Source organism: Marmota monax, unplaced genomic scaffold (assembly GCF_021218885.2).
Source record: "Marmota monax isolate L192 unplaced genomic scaffold, Marmota_monax_Labrador192_F-V1.1 WCK01_AAM20220418_F8-fsc00119, whole genome shotgun sequence".
NCBI lineage: Eukaryota > Metazoa > Chordata > Mammalia > Rodentia > Sciuridae > Marmota > Marmota monax.
This window is the reverse complement of record NW_026694771.1, coordinates 5,576,172-5,603,428: the sequence shown is the minus strand read 5'-3', so window position 1 is coordinate 5,603,428 and position 27,257 is coordinate 5,576,172. Positions and strand designations below refer to the sequence as shown.

General features: G+C 40.1%; 1 protein-coding gene across 1 annotated transcript in view; it reads left to right on the top strand.

Moving 5' to 3' along the window:
- The window catches only part of CUNH3orf52 (chromosome unknown C3orf52 homolog), a 32,095-nt gene extending 7,009 nt beyond the window's left edge, over window positions 1–25,086 (top strand). The window contains exons 2-6 of the mRNA XM_046425255.2: window positions 1,569–1,698; window positions 10,085–10,212; window positions 20,154–20,224; window positions 23,911–24,092; window positions 24,851–25,086. Coding sequence (XP_046281211.1) covers window positions 1,569–1,698; window positions 10,085–10,212; window positions 20,154–20,224; window positions 23,911–24,092; window positions 24,851–24,855 — 516 coding nt within the window. The 3' untranslated portion in view covers window positions 24,856–25,086. The remainder of the gene's footprint in view (window positions 1–1,568; window positions 1,699–10,084; window positions 10,213–20,153; window positions 20,225–23,910; window positions 24,093–24,850) is intronic.
- The last annotated feature ends 2,171 nt before the right edge of the window (window positions 25,087–27,257 follow it).

The window sequence follows — 27,257 nt, the reverse complement described above, 5'->3', positions numbered from 1 at the left end:
GGAGGACACTGGGGCCTGCAGGTTTCATGGGCTTGCTCAAAGTAACAGCTCCCCGCCTGTAAGTGATGTTCCTCAGATTGAAATCTAAGTGCGTGAAATGCAGAAACACATTTTTCTCCTGTCTATGTTCCGTCATTTCCCATGGTGTCCATGTAGAAATTACCTCATGGTGCAGTTCCGGGAAACAGAAGAGTCACAGAACCATTTAGGGGCAGATAGAGGGGCAGAGGGGCCCCTCTAGGGCAGCGGGGCATGCTCATGATCTGAGGCTCCACTCAGCCATGCTAGGAGGCTGCACACAAAGGGGAGGGTGCCAGAGTGTTGCAGTGACACTCCCCAGGGATTAATCTTGCCTAATCTCCTTGAACTGCATGTTTGAAACAGGCCAATGCATACCTTGAAGGGTTGTTAGGATTAAGTGTAATGACACAGGTGCTCAGTAAACCAAAGCAGCTGTGATTATTTTCTCTGACCCTACATTCTGCCTTACACATTGCAGATTATTTCCTCTGTACCTTTTCTGTCTGATCCTTATTTTCCTTCACAGACCTTTTTTTAAAAAAAATTCTTTAAATTTTTATTTATTTATTTTTGTGTAGCATCTGGACCACAGTAGTAACCTTTTAGTTTTTTCTTGGTGTATCCAATTCAATGATACATGATTTTCCTCTTAATTTTCAACTCAGCTCTGGGTTCCAAAACCTTCAACAGGTCACCAGAGCATACCAAATCGAATACAATTTGTTCTGGCAGCAATCAAATCCTCTGGCGTAGCCTCCAGCCCTTCACTCTCTCTAATTTAATCCCAAGCCTTGGAATATGTTGGCCAATTCCATTACGAATCAACACCACAGTTGTTCTTCCTTGCCTTTGGAATGCCTTCGAAAGTCCATCTTTCTCATGGACAAATATTGCAACATTCTTATATGGGGAAGCTTAAAAATGATTTCATAGAAATAGGGAGTAGAATAATGATTATCAGAGCTTGAGAAAGGTGCAGGGGAGAGAGGGTGGTTATCAGGTGCAGGAGGAATGCAGTTGGACCAGAGGAATAACTTTCTAATGTTCTGTATGACACAGTAGGGTAACTACAATTGATAACAATTTATTGTATATTTCAAAATAGTTAGCAGAGAGAATTTCCAGTATTCCCAACATACCCACCCAAAGAAGTGATAAATGTTTGATATGATGAATATGTCATTTACTCTGATTTGATCATTACATATTGTACACAGGTTCTGAACTATCTCATTGAACCCCATCAATATTTATAATTATTATGGATCAACTAAAAATATATTTTAAAAAACTGTAAAAAAAAATTCACCTTTCAAAATCCTGCCTATCCTCCGTGTCTCAGAGCCCCCAGAGTATTTTCTTGCTAACTTCTTTGTGAGGTTCCATTCTGCCTCCTATATATCTTTTCATAAACTTGATTCAGTAGAGTGTAGGTCCTGAGGTCAGGATCCTTCTGCCTTCATTTCTGTGTCGCTGACCCTCACAGGTATTGGAGAATATTTGTTTGAAATCAGATGACTGCCTTACAGTCTCACTTTGCTTTCTAGGCCAAGAAGGAAAATCCCTGGAGCTCCTGCAATAAGAATTTGGTCGGCAAGTGTAAACTGTGGATGGTCATCACCTCCATCTTCCTGGGTCTCATTATAGTGATCATCATTGGTTTATGTCTTAGTGGAGGTAAGAGGATTTCAACGTGACCAAGTTGACACATTTTTGCTTAATGCTTGTGACCTAATCTGAAATGGAAACTGTATTCATTGCTATTTCACTACTTATGACATGAGTTGAAAATTGGTTTGGATTGAGTTGGTGGAAGATATGCATGCTTTTGTTTTTTATTATATTTTGTTGTTTGTTTTATAAACTCCAGAAGGAGTTTGGAGAGCAGTGTTTTGCTTTGAATTCTGACCATTAGATCTTGAAGATGTTTCTTATGTTTTTAATTTACACTAATTTACATGTTATTGCATCTCAGTATCTGCTTGTTTAAAAGTTCTTTTTGTTCTTATAATGTGTCCAATAAAAATAATTATCAAGTTCACTGGGTATATTCGATATATTTTTATAATGATAAAATATTGAGTAATGAATCTGAGTTTTAAAAGAACTATGGATCTATATGTCTATGAGCTGTCATTTTAACTTATTTTATAAATAACTTTATATTTGTTTTATGTCTGTATAAAAGAAAAATTATATCTTGTGAATGATATGCTTTACATATTTTTTCTTATTTTATTATTTATTTTGAATTAAAAAATAATACATGTTCAGTTACTGATAAAACCCATTCATATTAATAATAGTTTGTTATATTTTCTTCTAGTCTTTTTATTACTTGCATTTTTAAAATAATTTAAGATCAAGTTTTTTAAAGTTCATGGCATACCTTTAGAATTTTAATAGTATATTAAGATAATTTTGGCAAGTCATTAGAAATTTTCTGTTAGCATCATGTTTTTTAAATGGTTCATGATATAGTCTTCTACACCATTTTAAAGCCTGTGAGGGCATTACCAAATTGTTATGGTTAATGATATTATTAAAATTTTTATGATGCATAAATATGTCCAATGGGCAATTAATTCTTTTTCAAAATAGGAAAGAAGACAATAGTTTTGTTTTTTTATACATGGGGTGACAGTTCTGAGGGGCACATCTAGACCTGGAATCTACCTTTGTGGGATCTGGCCTCTGTCAGCATTTGGGTGGAGTCAAGCTATGGAATGAGAGCAAAAATGGAGAGAGAGCTCTTGAGTCTCTTCCCAGGGGCTTGTTAGGAATTTTCCTCAGGAGGTACATTTGCCATTCAACCTTCTGTTGTCCCCTTAATCTTCTGCCCAAGGTTTCATAGTCCCTGAAGGAATAATAAAACTTTGATGACATCAGCCAACTTCCCGCTTCTGAGTTTCTCAGGCAGGCACCTTGTCTACTTAGATATCTAAGGCATTCTTTAGGTGAGATGGATGATTCTTGGAGGCTTTAAGTTGGAAGAGTTAATAAGAGGTGCCAAATCTCCTCTGTCATGCTGAGGACCATAGTCTGGGTGTAATCTTTGGCCTTCTCTCTTCACATGGGCTCCCACGTGTGGATGTTGAAACTGAGGTTGAGTCACTCAGTCCTGTCCTATCCCAACTAGTTGGGGCAACCTTGGAAGTTTACTAATTTTATCCAGTAGCATCTGTGTCCTAAAACAAGGCAGATCTTGGTGATTTAATATTTAGGATTCTAAAACATAGCATCCAAAAATTTGTCTCCTATTCTTAAAATTGTCTGATCTCTTCAACTCATAAAGAATAATCTGCAAAGATAGATATTACATTTCCCTCAATTTTTCTGGAGACATGAAAGATCATAGGATAGTATTCAGAGAAGAATGTTTGAACACTTGTAATGCGAACTTTCTTTTTAGTTTGATTGTAAATTTGTCTTTTAACATATGTTAATGCTATGAGAGTTTTACTTGCCATCTCAACCTTCAGGTGTTCAGGCCTGCAGAGAGAGTCATGGCAGACTAAAAAAAATCCGTTATCGAAAAGGCTTTGAATTAACAACAGGAACAACAATAAACAATAAACCTTTTCAGTTACCCATAAAACCCATTCATATTAGTAATATTTTGTTATATTTTCTTGAAGTCTTTTGCTTTCTTGCATTTAAAAAATAATTTGAGATCATTTTTTTAAAAAATAGTCTTGTAACCTACTTTTAGGATTTCAAGATTATATTGAGGTCACTTTGCCACTCAGTCAAAATTCAGGAAAGAAATTTTAGTGGGGAGAGGATAGATGCAATAGATTAAAAAGTGATGGAACAGAGGCTCCCCTCTGTGATAGTCCCAGCCTACCCTAAAAAGCAGCTCTCTGGGAGTTCTGGGATGATAATCTGAAATACTCAGCTGCTGTCTAATTGCCAATCCATGGATATGAATCAAATACTTGCAGAACTCCCCGGTACTGGGAGGAATATGTTGTCTGGTAAAGGGTCAGTGTTGGGAAGGTAGAGGGTTGTGCCTCTGGCTGTCTGGATTCATTAAGAGACTGAGATTCCTCTGCAACTCTGTTTGTCACTGGCCTCCTGCTTTTCCTCCTCCAAACCCCTTAATCTCCTGTCTCTAGGCTCTGTAATCCCCCAACAGACTGGCAGGCAGAGCTGGTGATAACTGTGCTGACACAGAACACGGCATTAAATGCACCCCAGAACAGAAGGGTAACTAGTTGGGGAGGGGACAGTGGGGTACATAGGGCACAGTGTCTAGTGGGGAGGTGACCTTAAGAAATTAAGTAAGCAATAAGACCTAGTCAGTCTTATTACTGTTGCTGATCATCTACAGACTGTGCACCCCTATTGCTTACACTGGGCTGGGCTTCCCACTCCCGCCATTGGGATGGCAGATTCAGGGTCATGGCTTAACTCAGGCATCTGTTGTGTACACACTGGGGAAAAGAGGCCAGTGCTCCTCCATACTGAGCTGATGCTGACATTTTTTTTAAACAGCCAATTTTATGGGCAGAGCCCAGGGAATCCTGTTGAGCGTGTAGGCCTATTTTAGACCAGCATGATAGGAAAAAATATTAATGGACTCTCTCCTCCCCCCAGGTATTAAAATTTCTTTGTGTCAAGGGTAAAGTTTAAAAAAAAAAAAGCCTTCCTCTTTTTCTCAAAATAATTTTGTTTCTGGATAACTTGGAGAACAGTTAAGCATCCTCAAGTGGTGGGGGCTGGGGGGTGGAGAGTTCTCCTTTCTTTACTAATTTACCCCAGTTAGGCAGAGAGAGACCCTGAGCAACTTTTTACTAATACAAAACTTAGATGGATGTTTAAAAATAGGATAACAAGTTACAGCACTCTTGGAGCCTTCAGGTAATCCCTCCCAGCATGACAGATTCCTATCTGATCCTTTCAATCTCTTAATTTGTAGGCCCTTCCATGGGAAGAAATGCTGTGGTACTGAGTTGTAAGCAGGGACTTTCTAAGTGACTCTGTGTTGAATGGATTCATTTTACCTTTCAGTTGAGAATAAGAGCTGTATATTTTGCTATCACGTGGTCCTGGCCTGTTGACTGACTGTCTTCGCCGGGCAGTTCCCCCTGGAGTCTGGTGACTCATGAGGAAATCCTAGGCAGACAGCTTTAGCAAGCTCTGAGATGCAAATGTTCTTTGGGGCGGGAACATGATAGCATCTCTGTAGACCCACGACCTTGACGACCTTGACATTTCTTTGCTTTTTCATCTGTCTTTTCTTCAAATCTCTGTTTTTTTTTTTTTTCACCTTATCAAAACCGAATTCTTTGCCTGTTATCTTCACAGAATACGCCTGGCTTCTCTCCCAAAGACCTGTAGATATTTCCACCTTGTCAGGTTCCTTTCTACTCTTTATCTCTTCTTCAAAGCAATCTTCTACAGGCTTCTTACTACTGGGTTTAAATGTATATATATATATTTTTCTCTCTTCTTGCACTAGTGAACTTCTAGAAAGAGATTCTCTGTAGTTGAACACCGTCTCCTGCTTACTCCTAAACCTCTTCTATCTGTTGGTCCCAAATTGTTCTTCCCAAGGTCACTAGCAGTTGTCTGAACACAAAATCCAACCTTTTCATTGTCTTCTGTCCTGGATGAAGCCTTCAGTTCTGGCAACTACATTGTATTCCTCTGAATCTACAGAACACCTGGACTTTAGTTCGTTTTTGCTATTTTTGCTTTTGATCTCTCTGCCTTATGGGTCCATGAGGTTTATCTTCAACTGTTTTTGATTTTCATACTTTTTATTCTTTCTCTTGGAAATCCCAGGACATCACCCATCTCCCCTTTAGGAGGAAACTCCTAGGTGTACATCTGCACAATTTTCTTCAGTTTTGGAGATATTTTTACTAGAGATCTCTACCTAGATGTAACTACCATCGCCTCAATCATTATCCATATGAAACTACTAGTTGTTCCTTTCTCAGTGTCTGGTGCTATAATAAAATACCATGAACTTGTAAACAATAGAAGTTTATGGCTCACAGTTCTGGAGGGTGAGGAGTCATCTAAAGTGAAGGTGTCAGTGGATAGATATGGTGTCTGGTGAGAGCCCACTTTTTAGGTGGCACCTTCCAGCTGTGTACCTTCTGGTGGAAGGGATGGGACAGTGCTGGGGGGGGGGCGTCATTTATAGGGGTACTAATCACTCGTGATGATCACATTGGTGATTAGGTTTCAATATTTAAATTTTGAGGGGACACAAACATTCAGACAAGAGCATGTGCTCCTCCCCAGTTCGCCTGTTAGTTGTAAGGTGAATCAGGAGACCAGGTTTCCTTCAGCTGTGCTTCCACCAAGGTGTGTAACTTTAGGCCAAGTCTTCAATCCTCTGGATCCACTCTCACATTCATAAAGCAGAATGATCTCCGAACCCGAGTCTATAGATCTACCTATACCCTATGACATTCTAGCTCATTGACCTGAACAAAATATGCATTTTCTGTAAGCCCCAAAGTCTTCATTTAAAATTAAAAATAATAATATTTAACTCATTGGATTGATGTGAGGATTACATGAGGTAATGTCTTTAAAATGTATAGCAGAGTGTTTGCACTTAATGCTTAATACACTAGCTATTTTTCGTGTGGCATATATACACAATAGAATATTACTCAGCAATAAAAGAGAATAGAATCATGACATTTTCAGGTAAATGATGGTGTTGGAGAAGATAATGCCAAGTGAAGTTAGTCAATCCCAAAAAAACAAATGCCAAATGTTTTCTCTGATATAAGGAGGCTGATTCATAGTGGGATAGGGAGGGGGAGCATGATAAGAATAGATGAACTCTAGATAAGGCAAAGATGTGGGAGAGGAAGGGAAGGGGCAGGGGGTTAGAAATGAAGGTGGAATGTGATGGACATTAACATCCAAAGTACATGTATGAAGACAAGAATTGGTGTGAATATACTTTGTATACAACCAGAGATATGAAAAATTGTGCTCTATATGTGTAATATAAATTGTAATGCATTCTGCTGTCATAACAAATTAGAATAAAAAAATTTAAAAAATGATATTTAATCTGTGGGATTGATGTGAAGATTACATGAGGTAATATCTATAAAATGTATAGCAGAGTGTTTGCACTTAATTCTTAATACAGTAGCTATTTTTCTTCCAGGTATCTAGGCTGGATATCTTGGAACCATTTTTTTTCATATCTTCTGCTACATGTCTAGGCAATGACCAAATCTTATTTGTCATTCCTTGATAGTATCATGCTAGCAATTGTCCTGCATCCTGCCAGGCACTCTGCTGGATATTTTATTGGCATTAGTTCTCATCTTTACCATCACCTGCAATGCAGGGGTTGATATTTTTGTTGAAAAAACAGCTTTAGAGATTTAAGTGAATTGTTCACTGGACTAATAAATAATGGGGCTGGGGTTCAAATAGAGTCTGGCCACCTGTAAAGCCAACTCCTTCCTTGCTTTTCTCCCTCCTTTCTGACTTCCTGCTTTCCTGCCTTTTCCCACCACTCTCAGTCAAAATCAGTGCCTACTGGCCTCTCTGCTTCCAGTCTCTCCCAGTTCCATTTCATCCCACCAGTGACCACCACATTAACCTCCTGCAAATGCTAGTCTCTACTTTCTTCCTGGGAGACTTCTAACAACCCTCTATTACTCCCTGATGTCATCAGATATTTAAGGCCTCCCCTCCAGCTTCATGTTTTATATTCCACTGAAGAGCTGACATGCTTCTCCCACATACTTGTGTATGTTTTTATGAGTTTTTTAAACCTATTTTCTCTACATGGAGAGTACTGTCCAGCTTAAGTCTCATTAGTGACATTAAAAACTCTACTGACTGGGTAAGTCTGTTGTTGTTGTTAGTATTTGAATTTTGACAAACACAACTATTTAGCCAGGTCCTGATGCCGATTCATTATTTAGGTGCTACAAGTTAAGTATATGTCCTAAGAGCTAATATTGGAGACCTCTTTTTGAACTTGGCTTCTCTTTTTCATGTCCCCGAGTTTGGCAGTTATTAGAATCTCTGATCTATCCTCCAGTGTCACCTAGTTCCTTTCTGAGGCACTGATGTCTGCTACAGAAATCTATTTGGTGGGTATAGAGCTATCTACTGCATGAGGAAATATTTATAACAGTGAAAGCTGAAAACACCAAATGTCATATTTAAGAAAGTGCATGACCCTATTTTGAACATTATGAAGCCATTAAAATAGTCTTTGCAAGGACTTTCATGCACATGGGGAATGACTTTGCCTATGTTAGCAACAACAGAAGAACCAAGATAAATGAGCAACCATAGCACACACAACAAAAAGCAGGATGTAAATGACCTACTCATTAAAACTTCAAATATACAATAGAAAATGTGGGGATTAGATAACTAGTTTTTTTTTTTTTTTTTTGCCTTTTTACAAAAATTTCCTATTATTTGCAAATTTTCCATTACGAGGGCCCAACTTTTATTGTCAAGTAAAATAAAACATGGTTTATAATAAATAAAGATGTGGGGATAATTCTGTTTGGAGTTGCCAAAATTCATTCCTGGATTCAGTGATTTTTTTTTTTTTTTTTTTAGGATTTCACAGGACTCAGCATATAGTTGAACTAATGACTATGATTTAGTATAGCAACATGGTACCTTGAATTAAAAAGATTTATTACAGTGAACTCTAGAGGAAGCTAGGTGCAAGCCCGAAAGATTTCTCTCCCAGTTGTGTTGCACGGGACCTGCTTACTTAGAGCAATAGGTTATGTATGCATGTGAAGTGTGGTCTACTTAGACCGCCTGGGTCTCCTTAGACATTCAGTGCCCAGAGTTTTCACTGAGAGTTGATCACGTAGGCAGTCACCGCTAAGCATGTGCAAAATCTCCAGACTCCAGAAAGAAAAGAGATGTCAGCCACATTGTTCATACAAACATTTGAGGCACAGTGGGCCGCTCTTAGCCAGGATGTAGGAACCTTCCCCCAATCCGAATTCCCAGACACCAGCCAGGAGCCAACTCTGAGCATTCCTTGGCAGGTGAGCCACCCCCAGGCCTGCTGTGTTAACTCTTCACATCCCTTGCTCCTGAGGCATCACAGTTTTTAATTCCATCAGGGAGCAAGTCCCAGGATTCTTGCTTTTACCTGCTCTCTCATAAACACTGAACTTCTTCCAAGGCAGCTTTTCCAAGTCCAGTAAAAGAGACTCATTTTGTTATGTTTGAAGCATGGGGTTTGAGGGGAGCATTTATGAGCACTTGGTTCTTCCCACCCACGCCTTTCTCAGGGGCAGAGTGGTGGTCCCTTGTGTGGGGCCAGCTGGTGAGGCTGGCATGGATTCCGTGCATAGCATAATGACTACCTGAGTGCCAACTTCTGACTCCTGATTTTGTGTGTGTGTGTGTGTGTTTTTCCTTCGGCTCTACTTAAAAATCAATTAGTTAGCCTTCATTATGACGCAGGCAACACAGAGCTCATTGTCCCAGAAACTTAACTCCTGTTGGCCCCGGGGCTCAGTTTGGCTTTGCTTCTGCAAATAGAGTGCGTCAACCTTCCTCTCCTGTGGGACCCTAGCTAGAGCGATGACTTCATGGGCACTGTCTGCTGGGAAGACTTTAAGACTTGGGCTCACACGCTCATTTTCTAGTGTCTCCTCCATTCTTGTGCCTGATATCACTTCCTCTTGATCTCTGATAACACAGCACTGGATGAGGGTTCAATGAAGTTGGTTGCTATGACTTCCTGTGTCCTAGCACCCCCTGCCATCTCCCAGCACCAGCCTACATCTCTGTACCTAATGAAGTTTACATTCTTTCCACTTCTTTCCGCTGGCTCTTCCTCCAGTCTGTATTTGATGGTCTCTTAAACCTCTTTGGGCATAAAACAAATCAACCTTTTATTGTAACAGAAGCAAGCTCCTGTTTTTTTATTCTTCAGAGAAAGCATTTCTGGTGTTTAGCTTTATCCTTTGTAAGTATTCATTGTTATGTTTAAGTGTAGCAGGCAACAGAATCAGTGTTTATTATTTTAGTCATGTATTTACTTCTCTTTTTTAAAATTTTCATCCCCTCCTCTCTTTAGTAACTTATATTGATGAAGATGAAAATGAAATATTTGAGTTATCATCAAACAAAACATTCTTCATCATGCTCAAGATTCCAGAAGAGTGCATTACAGAAGAGGAATTGCCTCACCTGCTCACTAAAAGGGTAATTATGCCTTACACATTACTCACTGAATTCTTAACATTAGAGTCTGAACTCTGCTAGCATAGCTGGCATAGAACTTTAGAGTAAGGAGCTATAATTCTTTGAATTTTGGTAGAAAAGGATGCTTAGAAATGCATTTTATGTGGTGCAAAGCTAGAGGGCACAGCTCTAGCCTCCAGCTGCATCTTGGAGAACAGAGGAGAACAGCTCAAGTCCTGTATTTGATCCAACTTGTAGTGTTCATTGAAGATCTATACTGTGCTCACAACATATCACGTGCCAGGGCCACATGGTCTGTGCCCTCAATGGGCTCACAGTCTAAGCAGAGGAAGTGATTAAATTGATACAAAATCCTGAGGTATGTTCTGTTATTGAGATATGCACAGTGTGCTTTAGCACCACAAAAGAGGGGCAGGTATACAACCAGAGGCGAGGTTAGAGGTGTGTAAGCCTCTTAGAGGAGGTGATTCTTAGGATGAGTTTTGAAATACAAGGTAAGAATGTTCTAGGTAGAAGAGCTCAGGACCTTGAGAATCTGCACAGTGGTTACTGTGTCTGCTGTGTGCAGAGGACTCTGGGAGAAGCTGAGGAGGAAGGTAGGGGTCAGATCATGAACTTTTCCTGGTCTTTTGTAAGGCACTGAAAGATGTTAATCAGCAGACTGACTTGGTCAGATTTTCATTCTAGTCTTTCTGTGTGATGAGGGAGAAAGATTCCAGGAAGAGAACAGTGAGAAGGTCTTGTAGCCAGTCAGCTGAGAAATGAGGGAGGTTTGAGTTAGGGCTGTGTGAGTAGGAATGAGGAGGATTCTAGAGAGATCTAAGAGGTATCCTCACTTAACAAGACTGAATGGATTAGATAGGAGTGGGGGGAGCTGATTCCTATCTCCTGGTTGGGAGGTTGGGTAGATGGATGGCGGCTTCATTTATGGGGTAGGAACCAGGGTTGGTTGGGGCATTCTCGGCCATCCTGTCAAAGACCCACAGTTCACAATCTGACCCACAGTTTTTTAAAAAAATGTTAATTGGCTTTATTTTTAATTCTAGAATTGGGAAAGATTTCATTCCATAAAAACTAGAATAAGTGCTTTAGTGGTCTGAGCAAAAGTGGTAGGTTTTATAGGCTGACAAGGGCTTGAAGAAACCAAAAACAAAAATGGATCTATCATTTCAAAATTACTTTCCTGATAAGGTGAGGACACAGAGGTAGAACAATAGGAAAATATCTGATTGGTTAGCATCAGATTACTTCAAGTTACCCTTTTTGTATGTGGGTTAGGATTAATGCTAAAGTGGAGGGAACTTCATTATTATGTTAATTGAAACTGGTCTGTTTGGGAAATTTAATTATCTCTCTAATCTGGATTTCACAGAGGTCAGATACTAACAGTCTAGTTTCGGCTTGGTGACCTGAATGACACACTATTTTGATTTTAGCCTGGTATATGCAGGAGCTTAGCTCAAAACAATGGCGTCCTGTAACTTTATTTAAGAATTCCCCTCTTTTGTCAGGGTTACACCTAAATGAGAGTGTGATAAAAACTGAGGGCATGAGCACTCTCAGCTGTCCTCATTTTGGGCTCTGGTCTCAACACACCATCTATTGATTGTGGTAATCTCATGATCACAGACGTCTTTAAATTTTTGTCATTCCAGCCAAAGAGAAAGCATTTGATGTTCAATAGATGACTGTATGCAAATATTTTAAACTTTTGAGATGATGTAAAACATCAGAAGGACTGCTATTATGACTATCAGAAAGATAATCCATGAGTTTGAAGTATGCTCCTTAGCCAGGGTCCACATAAACCAAACCAATTAAAATCAAGTAGATCAAAGAATGAGACAGGGGAGGAATCTACCTATCTGTCTAAATCAAGTAGCCTATTGTTCAGTTTTGCAATTGGATCTCTTTGATATCCAATGTGTATCTATGTGTATTAGGAAGTATAAGTAATTGTACAGATTCCTGTTTGCTCAGGCAGTAGCATCAATTCTGTCACCTAGCATCCCAGGATGGGTTACATTATAGCAGAGAGTGCCAACTCTAAGAGAGACCACTAGGACAATTTGAACAAATGGTTGCATTAGGGATGTTGCTAAAGTTACCCATTTGATAGACAAAGAATCTTTTAGGACCTGGGTTTGTGTTTGATATGGCAGATCCAACATTGTCAAGTTACTCATAAAGCTACTGATTATGAAATTCAGACCATAACATTATCCTGCAAAGTGAAAGAGATTGGCATGAACAAGGAGAAATTAAGAGGGTCTTGAAATATCTTCGGAAAACTTGCCTACAGCATGATATCAACTTCTACTCCCACTTTGCAGTCTGATTGTCTCTGATTGGGAACATCGGATGTTTTGGTGAACTCTGTGTGGCCGTGTTAGTCTACTTTGTGTTACGATAGCCAGATACTTGAGATAATCAACTTAAAAGAAGGCAAGGTTTATTCTGGTCCACAGTTTCAGAGGTTTTAGCCCATTGCTTTTGGGCCTGTGGCTACACAGTATACCATTATAAGGAGTGTGTGGCAGAAAGGCGGGGGCAGGGGAAAGGGAGGGAGAGAAAAGGGGCACCCAAGTCCCCCTCAAGAACATGCCCTCAATTACCTAACTTCCTTCCACTAGGTCCCACCTTAAAGGTACCTCCGCCTCTCTGTAGTGCTATAGGCAGTGATTAAAGCCTTTAACACCTGGGCCTTGGGGGACATACCATAGCAGTGGCCTATATATCAGACACAAGACTTGTCCCTTGAAATTTATATCAAGTTGCCCAGCGCCAAACTACCAAGTTTCATTTTGTTCTTAGTTGGAGAGTGATAGCTAAATCCTACAGAAACCTAGGAAAATTCAGAATCCAGTCCAGTTTACAAGTAGATCATAAAAAGCAATGAGCAGAGCTACAGTCAAATAACAGGTCTGTAATGATTTTCTCCTGAAATGTAACTTTTTTTCTATATAATCACCCTCAATGTCTTTTTAATCAAAGACAATTGTGGTAGGACCAATTTGTTTGCAGAATGGGTCTAGTCTAATTGTTTGTATAAATATATCTAGAATAACCATAGAGGCTCTTTTACAATTGGTTTTATTGTACATTTGACGAGGAATATCTGATTGGACTTTTAAAAACCTCTAGGTTAGGAAGCCCAATCAAGGAAGACTTCAGACTATCTGTACAGACTATCTGTACCTAACAGTAGCACATAGTATCTTGAGGTTCCTGGGCTTGTCAGCGAGTGACAGCTTTTACTCACTCACTGTAAGTCTGGGGACCTTTCAAGCCAGGCATTCCAAGCACATTCCTAAATATGACATCCTGGTCAAAGCCAGTATTTCCAATTGTATCCTGTCATAAAGAGATTAGATTTTTATTGAACTTATAAAATAACCATGTTCTCATAAATGTAAGAATATTCACAAATAGTTTCAATATTTGTTCATAAAATGAATCTTTGCCAGGTTGCAATAAACTTATAGATAACCTAAAAGAAAAAGTTTCCTTAAGTCTGAATTTTTACTAGTTACCTTTAAAACTGCAACTTTCTCCAGTGACTTCTTGGCCAGTCACTACAAATGAAAACTCACAGGCTCTCTCACAACACAAACTAACCCTGGCACCCTAAGAGCCAAAGGAGGTCCATGACAAAAAGAGCAGAATCCGGTCTGAGAGGAAGGTAGAGGGCACCCCCAGGACACCAGTGGCACCTTTTTGCATTCCTCAAGGGGTTTCCAGAGTTATCAACAGTCTCCTCCTGGTCCCATTTTATAGTTGCTAGATCTGTCAAAGGACAAAATTGCAACAATTTAGTTTAAGATCTCAATTGGCTGTATTTTCACTTCTTGTATTAGGCCATATTTTATTCCATAAAACAGAATAAGTGTCTTCTGGAAGTGTTTTGATTAAAAAAATCCAATCAAGACCAACCTGCCCTCTATGATTCTGCTCTACCATGGCCAGATGGAATGGAGAGAGTCCTCTTTATCTGTTTTCCATTTGATTCCTGCAGAAGCTTCTAAAGAGGCAACTCCATCTAGATTGTGTCAGAACAACTGCATGAGATTGAATTGCTTCTTTTATCACAGGAGTTTGTGTGTGTAATGATTATTCCAGGTTTCTTTTTCTCCTTCTCTTCCATGTTAATATCTGTTATCTGTGATTCCCTTTTGTCTTTTCTTCCCACTTTCTTCCCAGAGCAGTTATTGAGTGAATAGCTTTTTGCTACTTTCCCCTGGCTTCCTATTTTCATGGAGTGGCTTTGCATTTGCCTAACAGAAATAAAATGTCAGCAACCACATGATACAGACTGGACTCTGCGTCAAAGGAACTAGATGTTACCTTTGCACTTTAGATCTGAATCTTCTGAACAGAGCCAAAAAAAAAAAAAAAAAAAAAATCAGTAAATTCTCCAGATATTTTTAGCTCATCATCATGCATTGGCAAGGAAACAGGGCTTGGCACTCAGAGCGGAGGCAAATATAGACTGCTTTGAGCCAGTTCCCTCTGAAAAATGAAAATCACCACACTTGCAGTGTCTCAAAGGGTATAAAATGAAATTGCACAAAAAGAACTCCAAAAAACTTTCTTTCTAGATTTATCTGATTTACAGATGACAGAAGTAACATATAGGGAGGTAAAAGACTCCTGCCCCCACTTTCCAACCAAAAGACTCAGGAACAAAAAATAGGAACTTTAAGATATTACTGACTTATTGTCAGGTCTATAACTATCTCTTCCATTAGGCCAAATTCCAGAAGTTCCTAAATATGGATGGTAAACGGAAATGAGTATTTGTATAGGAAAAATGAACTTTTTCTCTATGCTCCCATTCAGTGCAGAACACTTCTCTGGGAGCTTTTTCCCACACCAAACTATCCTCCACTATCTACCTGAAATTAGGATAGGCCCCACATATTAAGTACTCAATCTCAAGACTTCCCTTATTTCAGATGCCAATCACGCATCCAGGTTGTCATCTGGGCTTCTGATCAACTGGCTATAACTCAGAGGTTCCCACTACTCCTCCTTTCTAGAAAAACTTACAGAACTCAGCGAGTTCAGTTTACTGGTTTTTATAAAGAATACAGATTAAAAGCCAGAGGAGGGCAGCTATGTGGGAAGAGGTGCGGAGCCCTCCTCTCCTGCAGGCCACCCTCCCAGAATGTGGATGTTTAACTGCCCAAAAGTTCTCCAACCCTGGGTTTTAGGGATTTTTATGGAGTCTTTGACCCACAGGCATAATGGATTATTTAATCACTCTTTAGCCCTCTGTCCATATGGTGGGGAAGGTACTGAGAGTTCCAAGCTTTTACCCTGGCTTGGTGTTTCCGGTGACCTGCCTCCAATCAGATGCTCACCAAGAGTCACCTCACTAGAACAGAAGATGCTCCTACCACCCAGGAGATTCCAAGGTGTTTAGGAGCTGAGACTGAAGAACAAAGATTAGAATAAGAGATGGACCAGCATCCCTATTACCAGGTCATCATGGGGTTTTAGGAACTCTGTGCCAGGAACTGGGGACAGATGCCACACTTGCATTTTTTATTATGCCCCAGTATGTTGGAAAGTGATGCCATTGCCCTTGCTTTTCTTAACAGTTTTTCTGGGCCTTCTAATATCCCATTGCCGGTTTTCTTCCCTCAAAGTTGGGGCTGTTATGCTGCTTAAGGCCACCTGCTGCTCATGTGGTGCACTGCATCCTCCTGGGCGTGGTTGGGACTAGCAATGGTGCTCTAATAACCTAGAGAAGGCACCCAGGGGTGATTCCTCTTAGCCATGGAGTCAGACTCTCCTAATTAGCTCACTGGTCTCCTAGTTCTGTTGGTACCAAGCCTCTTAGGAACAGAGTGGGGGACACTTGAATAAGGGCTGGGGAAGCCTCTATTCCATTTCTTTGGGCCCAGATTGGACAGTGTAACTAACAACTCCTCAAATGTAAATATGCCCTAAATATAGAAGGAGACTGTATCAGCAAAAAGAATCTTAGTGTGAACACTAGCAGTAGATGGCTAGAACAGTTAAAAATTTTTGCAGTGGTGCACACCTGTAATTCTAGCAACTTGGGAGGCTGAGACAAGTTGGAGGTCAGCCTCAGCAACTTAGTAAAACTATCTCAAAATAAAAAAAAGTGAAAGGACTGGGGATGTAGCTTAGTGGTAAAGAGCCCCTAGGTTCAATTCCCAGTACAAAAAAAAATTGTAGGAGTCTACTGTGTACAAAGCATAGTACTAGACCCTAGAAATTAGCATAGGAAGGAGATGGTGGGGAGAGAGAACAGAGAAAACTAGAAGAAATGGTAGACATAACCCTTCTCATAGGAAACTCAAACCAAAAGGAAGAAACATTATAATTGTTTGATATTGCTAATATTTTTAGTGCTTTATAGCATCCTCACTCTCCTCCTGTCTTTCATTCTATTTAGCATCCCTGCTAAAGCTGCTTTCCTAGTTCCCGAGTTTTCTGATGACTGGCTCAACAGCCACCTCCTGTGAGCTCCAGAACCATAAGACAGTCATTCCCCCAGTGTCACTAGGGCATCGTTTCTTCCCACCCTGATATTCAGGAGCCACTCTCCCACATTGATTAAGCCTCTCTGGGTAGTAAGGTCAAATGTGACAAAGCTGAGATTTTGTGTCTGCCCATACGATTGAATTTTGCCTTTACCATTCGGTAGCAGAGTGAGAAGGTACTATTGGTTTCTTAATATCTTGGAAGGCTGGTTTCTTAACCTGCAAAAAGGGGAGATGTATTAATGTCTAAGTCAGGTTCTTATAAATAATTTGGTAATAATTTGAAGAAGATTTACATGGCAAAGCTTTATTGTCTTCTGTTCCTGAGATGTCTCTGGGATGTGACCATTAGACAGTATTAGCAAGATTAGAAAGGTACAAATAGTCAATGTTTGCAATAGCTAAATTATGGAATCAACCCAGATGCCCATCATTAGGTGAATGGATTAAGAAATTGTGTTGAGCTCTGCACACAATGGAGCTCTAGTCAGCCATAAAAAGAATGAAATTATGGCATTTTCCCATAAAGGGACAGAAATAGAGAATATCATGCTAAGCCAAACTCAGAAAATCAAAGATTGAATGTTTTCTCTCATATGCAGAAGCTGGAGTAAAATAAAGGAAAGCGGGATGGAAGAGTAAGATTACACAAGGAACCAATCAAAGACAAATTAATAGATGAGCGAAAGGAACCAATCAAAGACAAATTAATAGATGAGCGAAAGGAAGTCTAGTGAGAGAAAAGAAGGGGGGGTGGAAGGAAAAGGGGGAGGGAAAAGGGAGGATCATGAGTTGAAATCCATTTCCATGCGTGTATGAGTTTGTTGAGATGAATCCAACTGCTATGTATAACCATTAAGCTCTAATTTAAAAAAATTAAAAACAACACACTGCAAATGTTCTAATCTGTGCTTAATGAGCGACTGAGTTGTCACCGTGTGAATTAGATGGGAGAGTGCTGTCAAGCACAGCCTCCTTGTGATCTCACTGGAATTGGATAGGAGACTGGTGAGCTCCTGATTGGGCACAGCTGCTTTGTGTCTTCTGATGCTTGTTATTGGATAAAGTAACAGGTACTGAGCCTTCACGGTGCAGCTGGGCAAGCCTTGTTCAGCCCAGTTGTACCACTAGATGCTGGCGAGATTTCCCAAACAATGCCTGTGCTAAAATCAGGCTGGGAGGAGAGGGTCTGGTGGTGCTCTTAGATACTTGGCTGTAGTCTCACTCCAACCCCAGGGGCAGGTGCCTGCCAGGAGTGTAGCCAGACTTCAGTACAGTCCTGATTTATGTTAGAACTAATCTGCTAGAGACCAAGGTGTTTAACCTTCCAGTGTAAATTTAGAAGGAATGCAAGGTACATGGGTTCAGCTGCATGTTCTCCTAATTGTGAGGTTAGGATTAGTATCTCCGATACATGATGAAAAGACTAATCAAAGCCTGGGAAAAGATTCTGTAACATACTATCAACAGCACATATCCATAACATAAAACTAACCACTTTAGGGAGACAAGAAAAAGATAGGAAAAGAAACTGACTAATGAGCCATTCAGAGTGAAACACAGGAAAACAGACTCACTATAAGAAAATCAGAATACACAATATGAAACAACAATTTTTTATTCCTTAAATTGGAAAAATTTAAAAGTTTGGAAAGAATGTGGGAAAGGAATCATGTATACATTGCAGGGAGAAGAGTAAAACGAAAGCAATTTGGCAAGATTTATTTCGATTCAGCAATTCCATTTCTTGGTATATAGCCCAGAGAAACTATTACATGTGCAGCTGGGCATGCCTTACATGTACAAAGAGAGATGAACAGAAACGTTTAAGGACAATTGCTTGAGCATACTTTGTAATAAGGGAAAAAATCAGAAGCAATGCACATGACCATCAGTAGAACAGATATATTGGTATAATCCTGTGATGGAATCTACCCAGGAGTTAGACTAAATGCCTTCATTGAGATGTACCTGACAAATAAATCTCAAATGTAATTTTTTTGTGGAAAAAATAAAAGAAGAAAAGAAAAAGCAAGTTTTAAGCTGGGTGTGGTGGTGCACATCTGTAGTTCCAGCTACTCTGGAACTGAAGTAGGAGGATCACTTGAGTTTGAGATCAGACTGGGCAATAGAGAGAGAACACATCTTAAAACAAGCAAACAAACAAACAAACAAACAACAACAACAAAAATCAGGGCTGGGGTGTAACTTAGAGGCAGAGAATTTGCATGAGGCCCTGAGTTCCATACCAACAAAGGGGTGGGAGGAATCAGATCTTAGAAGATTGTGTAGAATATGGTTCCTCTTATTCGAATAAAAGCACAAATTAAATCATATATTCTTATTACATAAGGATGTAAGGAAGTACTAATTTAAAGAAACATGCAAGGAAAAGTTGTTAGGATTCTCTTTAGCACTAGGGGAGAGAGGAGGGAAAAATTGAATAGGGTGTAGAAGTCACTTTAGCCCTATTTTGTTTCCCAAAATAAAGGTCTGAACTCAATAATGACAGTCCCTAATTTACAATGGTTTCTCTTCCGATTTTCTTACTCTATGATGGTGTGCAAGCACGCTCATACACCCATTCTGTACTCTCAGTATAGTATTCAATTAATTCTATGAGACATTCAACACTTTCTTATACAATAGACATGTGTTAGATGATTCTGCCCAACTGCAGGCCAATCTGAGTGTTCTGAGAACAGTGCAGGTAGACAAGGCTAGCTTTGTATTGTATAGGTGTACTAAATGCATTTTTTTACTTTTTATATTTTCAGCTTACAATGGATTTTATCAGGATAGAAGCCCATCATAAATTAAGGGGCATCTCTGTAGCACAATATAAGGCATAAGATCTAGGAGGTGGAACACAGGTCAGAATTTTTTCTCATGTTTGCAGTATTTCATGTATAAAATAAAACCTCCACATCTTTGCCACTCCCCAATTTATCCCTTTGTGCAGGGGGCAATGCTACACCTGTGGCCCATCACAGCCATTGCTCCTTGCAATGTAGCTCTGCAGAAGGGAGAAAGAAGCCCTTGGCCAGTGACATTCCCAGTGCTGAGTGGCCCATGCTGATGCACCCCCAATCCCACCTTGGGATTTTCTCTCTTTCCCATGGTCCTTGGGGACTGTGTGGGCTCTTGCTGTGACCACTGGCCATCCTCATCACTCAGGCCATAGGATGTCATCACTGCTCATGAGAGGAGTTTAGAATTCCAGTGGAGTCACTTGGGCCTGGTCAGCGAGGCTCTTTTAAGTGAGTGCTAACTCCAGCCTTTGTTCGTGATAGGCTAACACCTTCCCTTTCTCAGCCCAGATAGGTTGATTCCTAGGGTGGAATCTCTCATCTAGAGGTAGTTTTGTTTTGTCCAGTGATGCGGAAGATAATCATCAATAATGTTATTTTCTTTCTGTTTGATTAGCTTGAAGATGTGTACAGTAAATCTCCATCTCTGAGTCGTTATTTCACTTCAGTTGAAATAGTGGACTTCAGGTAAGAGTGTGCAGCATAACATTATGATCTCTTTCTCTTGCCTCTCTGGCTCACCCCAGGTACCCTGTACCTACGAGGACTTCCCTGAGCCTCAGAGCAGGAAGGGAACCAATAACAGAATCTTCAAGTGACACAACTTCCTTGGGCATCAACTAGCTCAATTCTTTAATTTTACAAACGAGAAAAAGGAAGCCCAGATTAATTATGTAACTCAACTAGGTCACATGGAGAGGGGAAAAACCAGTCCCAGATAAACCATTTCTACTTAAATGTGGATGCACAAGTAAATTAAGAGTAGAAAGAGAAATAGATCTCAGATAGTGATGTGATGGAAATGATATAATCCATATGCCGGATTTCTCCTTTGAAGAGCACAATACAGGAGTAGATTCTCCTTGTGTAATTTAAAAACATAACTTTTACAGGATAAGTCAACCTATGCCTCTTTTCTCCTGCACTACTACCAATAATTAATCATACCCCCTTCTACAAAATTAGCCACTATTAATAGTTTGTTGTGATTTTTATGCATGTGTATTTATTACATATACTACACATGTGTATACACTTTTTTTATTTTTCAATTTCCCCCTGATCTTTAATATGCTTGGAATGTAGTCAAAAGGGTCTAGGTTCGTAGAGGTCATTTTACTAGGACTTTATATCTTAATGATATTTTAATTATTGGAAATAATTTGAAGAAGATTTAATGGCAAAGCTTTATTGTCTTCTGTTCCTGAGATGTCTCTGGGATGTGACCATCAAAGGATATATTACATATTGAGATCTCCCTCTAAAACCAGACATTTTCCAAACTGTAATATTAGGATACCTGGGAGAGGAAGCATCTAAAGCCAGTGGTAACACCATGGGGTTGGGCCGAAATGGATCTGAAGTATGCAAACCTAGGTGGTGTCAGACTGCCTTCTCTCTTTCTTAATTGTCCCCCAAGTCACATGCTGCTTAATGTTGCCATCCTTGACATTGTTCCCTTTAATCATAAACCACTGGCACTAAATGCCAATAGAAAAGGGAGAGATATATAATCAGACCCAGCATGCTTTCCTCCATCCCCTTGACCCCACTTGCAATTCAAAGATTGAAGCAACGCTGGGAGAGAAAAGACCCTCACACAGCCTTCAGGAATCTAGCTCTATGTTATGGGTCCAGAGGAGCTGGGACCATATAATCAGAGTAAAGATAGACAGTGAGGAAAACCCATCAAAAAAACCGAGTAAAACATGACCTGAAATCTAGCCAAGACTTGGTGTTAGAGAATCTGTCATTGAACATTATCTGGGGTATAACTAATTTGAAAAAAAGAAAGAAAAAAGAAATAAAGTTGTTTGGGGGAAAAAAGCTTAAGTATTTTTGTATTTTAGATTTAAAAATTATCTTTGAAAAGCATGTTTGTTTTTTCTAAAGCCAGGAAAAGTTTCTAAAATGTTGAAATGAGACACAAAAGCCATTGCTTCTAAAAGGACACTATTGCACACGGGCAAGAGACAGCCACTTCCCTGACTTATGCATTCATGTCTCTGGGGTTTCCTGACCTCAGTCAAGGTTGATCCAGCAGGCATCTGGAAAATGTCCTTTGGCTTATCAGCTGCTAGACGCACTCCAGAGGTGGGTGGGCTGCTGGGGCAGAACTCACAGGATTCACTGCTTTCTTGAAAATTCTCCCCTCAAAATGCAGCCTAGTTTAAGTTCACCTAGTTGCCTGACATGGGGGACGAGGATGGGCTAGCCAGGCTGGTTTAGGCAGTCCAAATTTCCATTCAGCTGGTCTTCTGAAATTCCACCTCTGGACCTTTTCATTAGCCCTCTCAAGTCCTTGCCCACGGCATGCAAGGTGGCTTTCTGTCAAGGTGCTGACCACCATTAACCATAATTAAAGGGCAGAGATCAGAGGATAAGTAATGGCGCTTGCAAATTAGGGTAGATGGATTAGAGTTTGCAAGTGCATATTTCAGCCTGACTTGAGTGACACTCTTGAAACTGTCTTCTTCAGAGTTCCAATTCTGTCTTATTAATTTCATCTACAGGGTTTGGCGCTCTACTTGGCTGTAGTAGAGTTTACAGACTGAATTTTCAGCCACTTTATGAAATGTTTCAATTATTGGCTGGTTTAACCTCTGGCCACAAGAGGGAGCTCTCTGCCTGTCCTTAGCAAGGACGGTAGCTGATTCATGCTGGTGGGATTCGAATGTCTTTAAACTTGCACTAGAGTAATAGTCTCAGCTGTGACCACCTACTAATTATTTTATTGCATAATGTAGGTCATCGTGAACCAAACAATGAGAATAACTGTGAAAATCCTAAATGTTGAAGCAGAGTCAAAGAGCAGCATAAGCTACTAATTAACTGAGGATAGACCTATGATTAATTTTATTCTGAAAATGGGAAAAATATGTTCTAGGAAGATGAAAGAATTAGGATTTCCTCTTCATTGGAGTTTCCTCAGGAAATCTTGGTCATCCTGCTTTAGGGGTCTCTGGAACTGAAAAAGGAACAGAAAAAAAATAATCCAACTTTGGGGACAAACACAGGCGGTATGGTTCTCTGCTGGTGCACAAGGCAGCCTAGTGGTTCAGGGGTCCTGCACTCAGCCAGTGGTAGGTAGCTATGGGCCTTACCTTAAACACTTTTATAAGTTTAATAAAGAGCATGTTAAACTGAATAACTCTAACCCTCACTTGGGGGGGTAGCATTGAGAATGGGCAGGTGGAAATACGCAAGGAGCGGAGACCAGGCTTCCTGACTTGCCTCAGAGGGTGGAAGGCTGCTATTGGGACAGAGGACATGCCAGCATATTCTTTAACTGTAGGCCGTGTCTCTCCCTTCAGTGGCCTCTGCCAGTGAACTCTGAGGGATGAGTACTAGGTGGAGGGAGGAGGCTGTGATCACATTTTCTTTTTTTAAAAAATTTGTTCTCATTAGTTATACATGACAGCAGAATGCATTTTGATTCATTGTACACAAATGGAGCACAGCTTTTCATTTCTCTGGTTGTACACAATGTAGAGTACACCATATGAGTAGTCATACATGTGCTTAGGGTAAATGATGTTCATTTCATTCCACAATCTTTCCTGTCCCCATGCCTACTCCCCTCCTCTCCTTCCCCTTTGCCCAATCAAAGTTCCATTCCACCCCCCACACCCCCCCCCCCCCCCCCCCCCCCCCCACCATTATGGTTCAGCATTCACTTATCAGAGAGAACATTCGGCCTTTTGGTTTTGGGGGGTTGGCTTACTTTACTTAGCATGATATTCTCCAACTCCATCGATTTACCTAATCCATTTACCAAATGTCGTAATTTTATTCTCTTTTAATGTTGAATAATATTCCTTTGTGTATATATACCACAGTTTCTTTATCCATTCATCTACTGAAGGGCATCTAGGTTGCTTCCACAGTTTAGCTATTGTGAATCGAGCTGCTGTAAACATTGATGTAGCTGTGCCACTATAGTATGCTGATTTTAAGTCCTTTGGGTATCACACTTTCTGTGATGGGTCTAGGGAAGATTTTTCTAGGATAGTACATTCTCTCAGAACAGTACACCCTTTGCTATTGTTTAGAGGAAGAAGATGAAGAACTAAACACATATTGTTGATAAGGTGGATTTCCCGAATTTCAGTGTGATTCTGCTTGTGTCTTACTGTCTCTGGTTTGGCTTTCAGTGGTGAAAACGCCACAGCAACCTATCACCTGCAGTTTGGGGTTCCGTGGGAAGATGACGACTTTATGAAGTACATGATGAGTGAGGAGCTTGTACTGGGAGTTTTGCTACAGGATTTCTATGATCAGAGTGTACCTCATTGTGAGAGTCTGGGGCTTGATCCAGCATCTCTCTTGCTCTATGGTAAGTAGAAAAGAAGTCAGAATCGGGATGGTAGGTGAACAGTTTGGGGGCAGGTGGTTTGGTTTGGCCATTGTAGTAGCTTTTAGTGTACAAACCACCCATCCATTCACTCCTCCATGCAGCCGGTATTGCTTCTGTGTGGGAATGTTCCACATTGTGGATGGAGGTCAGTCCCTGCCCTCCATAAGCTGACAGCATAGTTGGAAAAAATTACAGAAAAAATAAACCATGAAGAGAACCATGCTGTTGAACACAGGAGCTGTCTGTGTGTTCTGCCAGGGTCTCCATCAGCACCTCCAGCTCAGCCAAGTCCCATCATTTCCCTCTCTGGAACATGATTCAAAACCTTGACCCTTTAGAGATGTTCTTATGGTTAGATTACAAGAAAATAGCCAAACGGTAAGATATTTTCAGTATCCAAAATGTTGCTTCAAAATGTTATTTATCATGATTTATATCAAAACCAAAAAAGCAGACAATAAATGTTATTTATCTTTGGGAAAGTGTCCAGGGTGGTGTGTGTGCACACACACATGAATCTTTTAGTGTATTTGTACTTTTTGGAATATAATGAAGAATTTTAATGGAGAATGACTGGAGAGTGAACATTCTCTGTTCAGAACTGACACACATTTCAATTTTACCTAAAATTTTATTTTCAAACTCAATGAAACCAGAAGGGGGAAAAAAACCATAAATGTTTAAAATAATCTTGTTTTTTAGAAGTAACGACTTGTTCTTCTGTGTTTTCTTTTCAGAGTGAAGTGGTTGAGGCTGGTCTGTGTCAGAAGGTGCTCCTCTGAGTTTTTGGAGAGAAAAGAACTCATTCTCTTTTACAGGAAAGATCCTGTGACAATGACCAGACTGTCCTTCCTCCTGATTCTGCACAGATAGGAAGTCTGACTCCACACCCAGCAAGGCAGCTCCCAAGCGCTGACCCACTTGGGTCAAGTTTTGACAAAGCAGGAAGTCAGATGGGTGGGAGGGTTGGGGGGGGGGGCAGGTCACTTGGTATGTGGGTGATGCAGTTCTTGAGGCTGTGGCTCTCTTTACCCATGTGTGGATACTTTCTCTTTAGCACAAGGGTGGTGTTGTGCTTTGTTTTAGACAGGTTCCTGTCAGCCTGTGTTGGGGCAGGGAGAAGCGAGCATCCAGGCAAGGGAGAACTCAACCAATTGCTCTTTGAAATCTCCAACTCTTCCCACCATTACAGAATATCTGGGTATCTTAGCAAACCAGCCTTAAGCACATCATCCAGTGTTATTTTTACATACACAGTCACAGAAATACGATAGGGATTACTAATTATTTGACATCTCCTTCTTCCTGTGACTCCTAAACACCTTTTTTTGGAAACATGAGTCCCTGTGGGTTTTGAACATGCAACCATCATTTTGCATTGTCACTCCTTTATATTTTTATAAACTTCCATCAAATAACCGTCAAGATTGCTTAACTTCTGCTGTGGATACCACACATGTGCTTTGTATTACCCATGTTACTGGCCTTCTTTCGGGACTCAGTGTCTTGAGGCATTGATGGTGTGTCTTATCTCCAATGGCTGTGAAACAGGAAGAACTATTGTCCCTTTGGCATAAATTGTTGAGAGCTTATGTCTGTCATTTGAGGGCAGGAGGAATGTTAGGGACTGTATCAGTCTTCAATGGATATAGAATTGCCTGTTGTGAAGGTATAGAATATTTGTTTTGGGAGAAAAATACCTTTGTACACATTTTCCAGGAGAAACAGTTGTGTGGTCCTATAAGGAGATATTTTAGCTGCAGTATCTCCGTGTCTTAGCTGCCACAGGTGGAAGTCTGTGAGAGGCAGCTATGTATGGGTGTGTGCCAGAGTGACTTGAGCTTATCATGAGCCAGGATTCTGGATAATGTGAATTTGATTTTTTATTTAACTAGAAGACACATGTATTACAACTCATTGTTTCATTATAAGGATAGTTCCTTAAATTAGTGAATTTTTCTTCTTCCTCTTTATTTTTTACATGTCAAATGTGAATCTTTTAGTGCATTTGTACTTTTTGGAATATAATGAAGAATTTTAATGGAGAATGACTTTAAAAACATTTACAATAAATTATTTTTGCATCTGCATTTTTGTGCTCAGATTTGTCTCATGGGTGTTGTTTCTCCAGGGTCATGCTTTGGACTGGCATTTTCTTGCAGTAAATGGGGTCAGAAGTGATTTTTCATGTTCCCAAGGGCAGCTTCCTCTTCTTTATGAATAAGATGGAGCTGTTTGGAGTGGAGTAGGCAGAATTCTTCTCTGTGTGTTCCATTCAGCACAGGAAGAGGTTTCAATAAGTATCTGCAAAATAATTGGAGGGTTTGAATTTCTGCTTTTTCAGAAGTCACCTAGATATGCATAGAAAGGAGACAGCCAGATCAGCAGAATCCCTTCTGTCTCTGCTGCCACCCAAAATTCTAGCCATGTGTCCAATTATTTTTTGCTTTTCAATTTAATTTTTTTCTCTCTCTATATTTTTAAAGTGATATGTTTTATTGAGGTTCTCCGTGGAGAAAATAATGAGAAAAGAAGCTGTTCATATAATCAGGGAGTCAGAATCTGAAAGAGGAAATAGCAGGGGAAGATACCCAGGTTCCATATCCAGATTTGAAAAATAAAGACAAAATGTAAGTCATGGGTGCTCAGAGAAATTCGTGGTCAGTGTAATTCAGCTGGAGAAGGTTTTGCATAGGAAGAAGGAAGTTCAAGCTGAACCCTGAAGCACTGGTGGGATTTGAATAATTGCCCTCTTTTGCACATGTCTGTATCTTCTTAGGATGCAGTTCACATTCTCTCCTTTTCCTTTTATATGTGGATTCTTGATCTAAACTCCTGCCCTATTCAGAGTATGATCCATGAAAAGAAAAAACGGGAGCAATATCTCAAAGGCTCTCATTCTCTCCCATTACTGTTTTATTGCTTTTTAATAAGGCAATTCACAATGTTGCTGGTAGTTTTATCCATAGACAGATTTTAATGTTTTCTTTATGATTAGAAATCATTGACTTTTAACATCGAAAGGGAGCGCCCTCATCTTACACCTGGGAGACCAAGACCTGGAGAGCCAGGAGGACCAGCCCATCATCCCATCATTCCTTGTGGGCAAAGCCTAGTCCATTCACACACATGGTGACTGGCCAC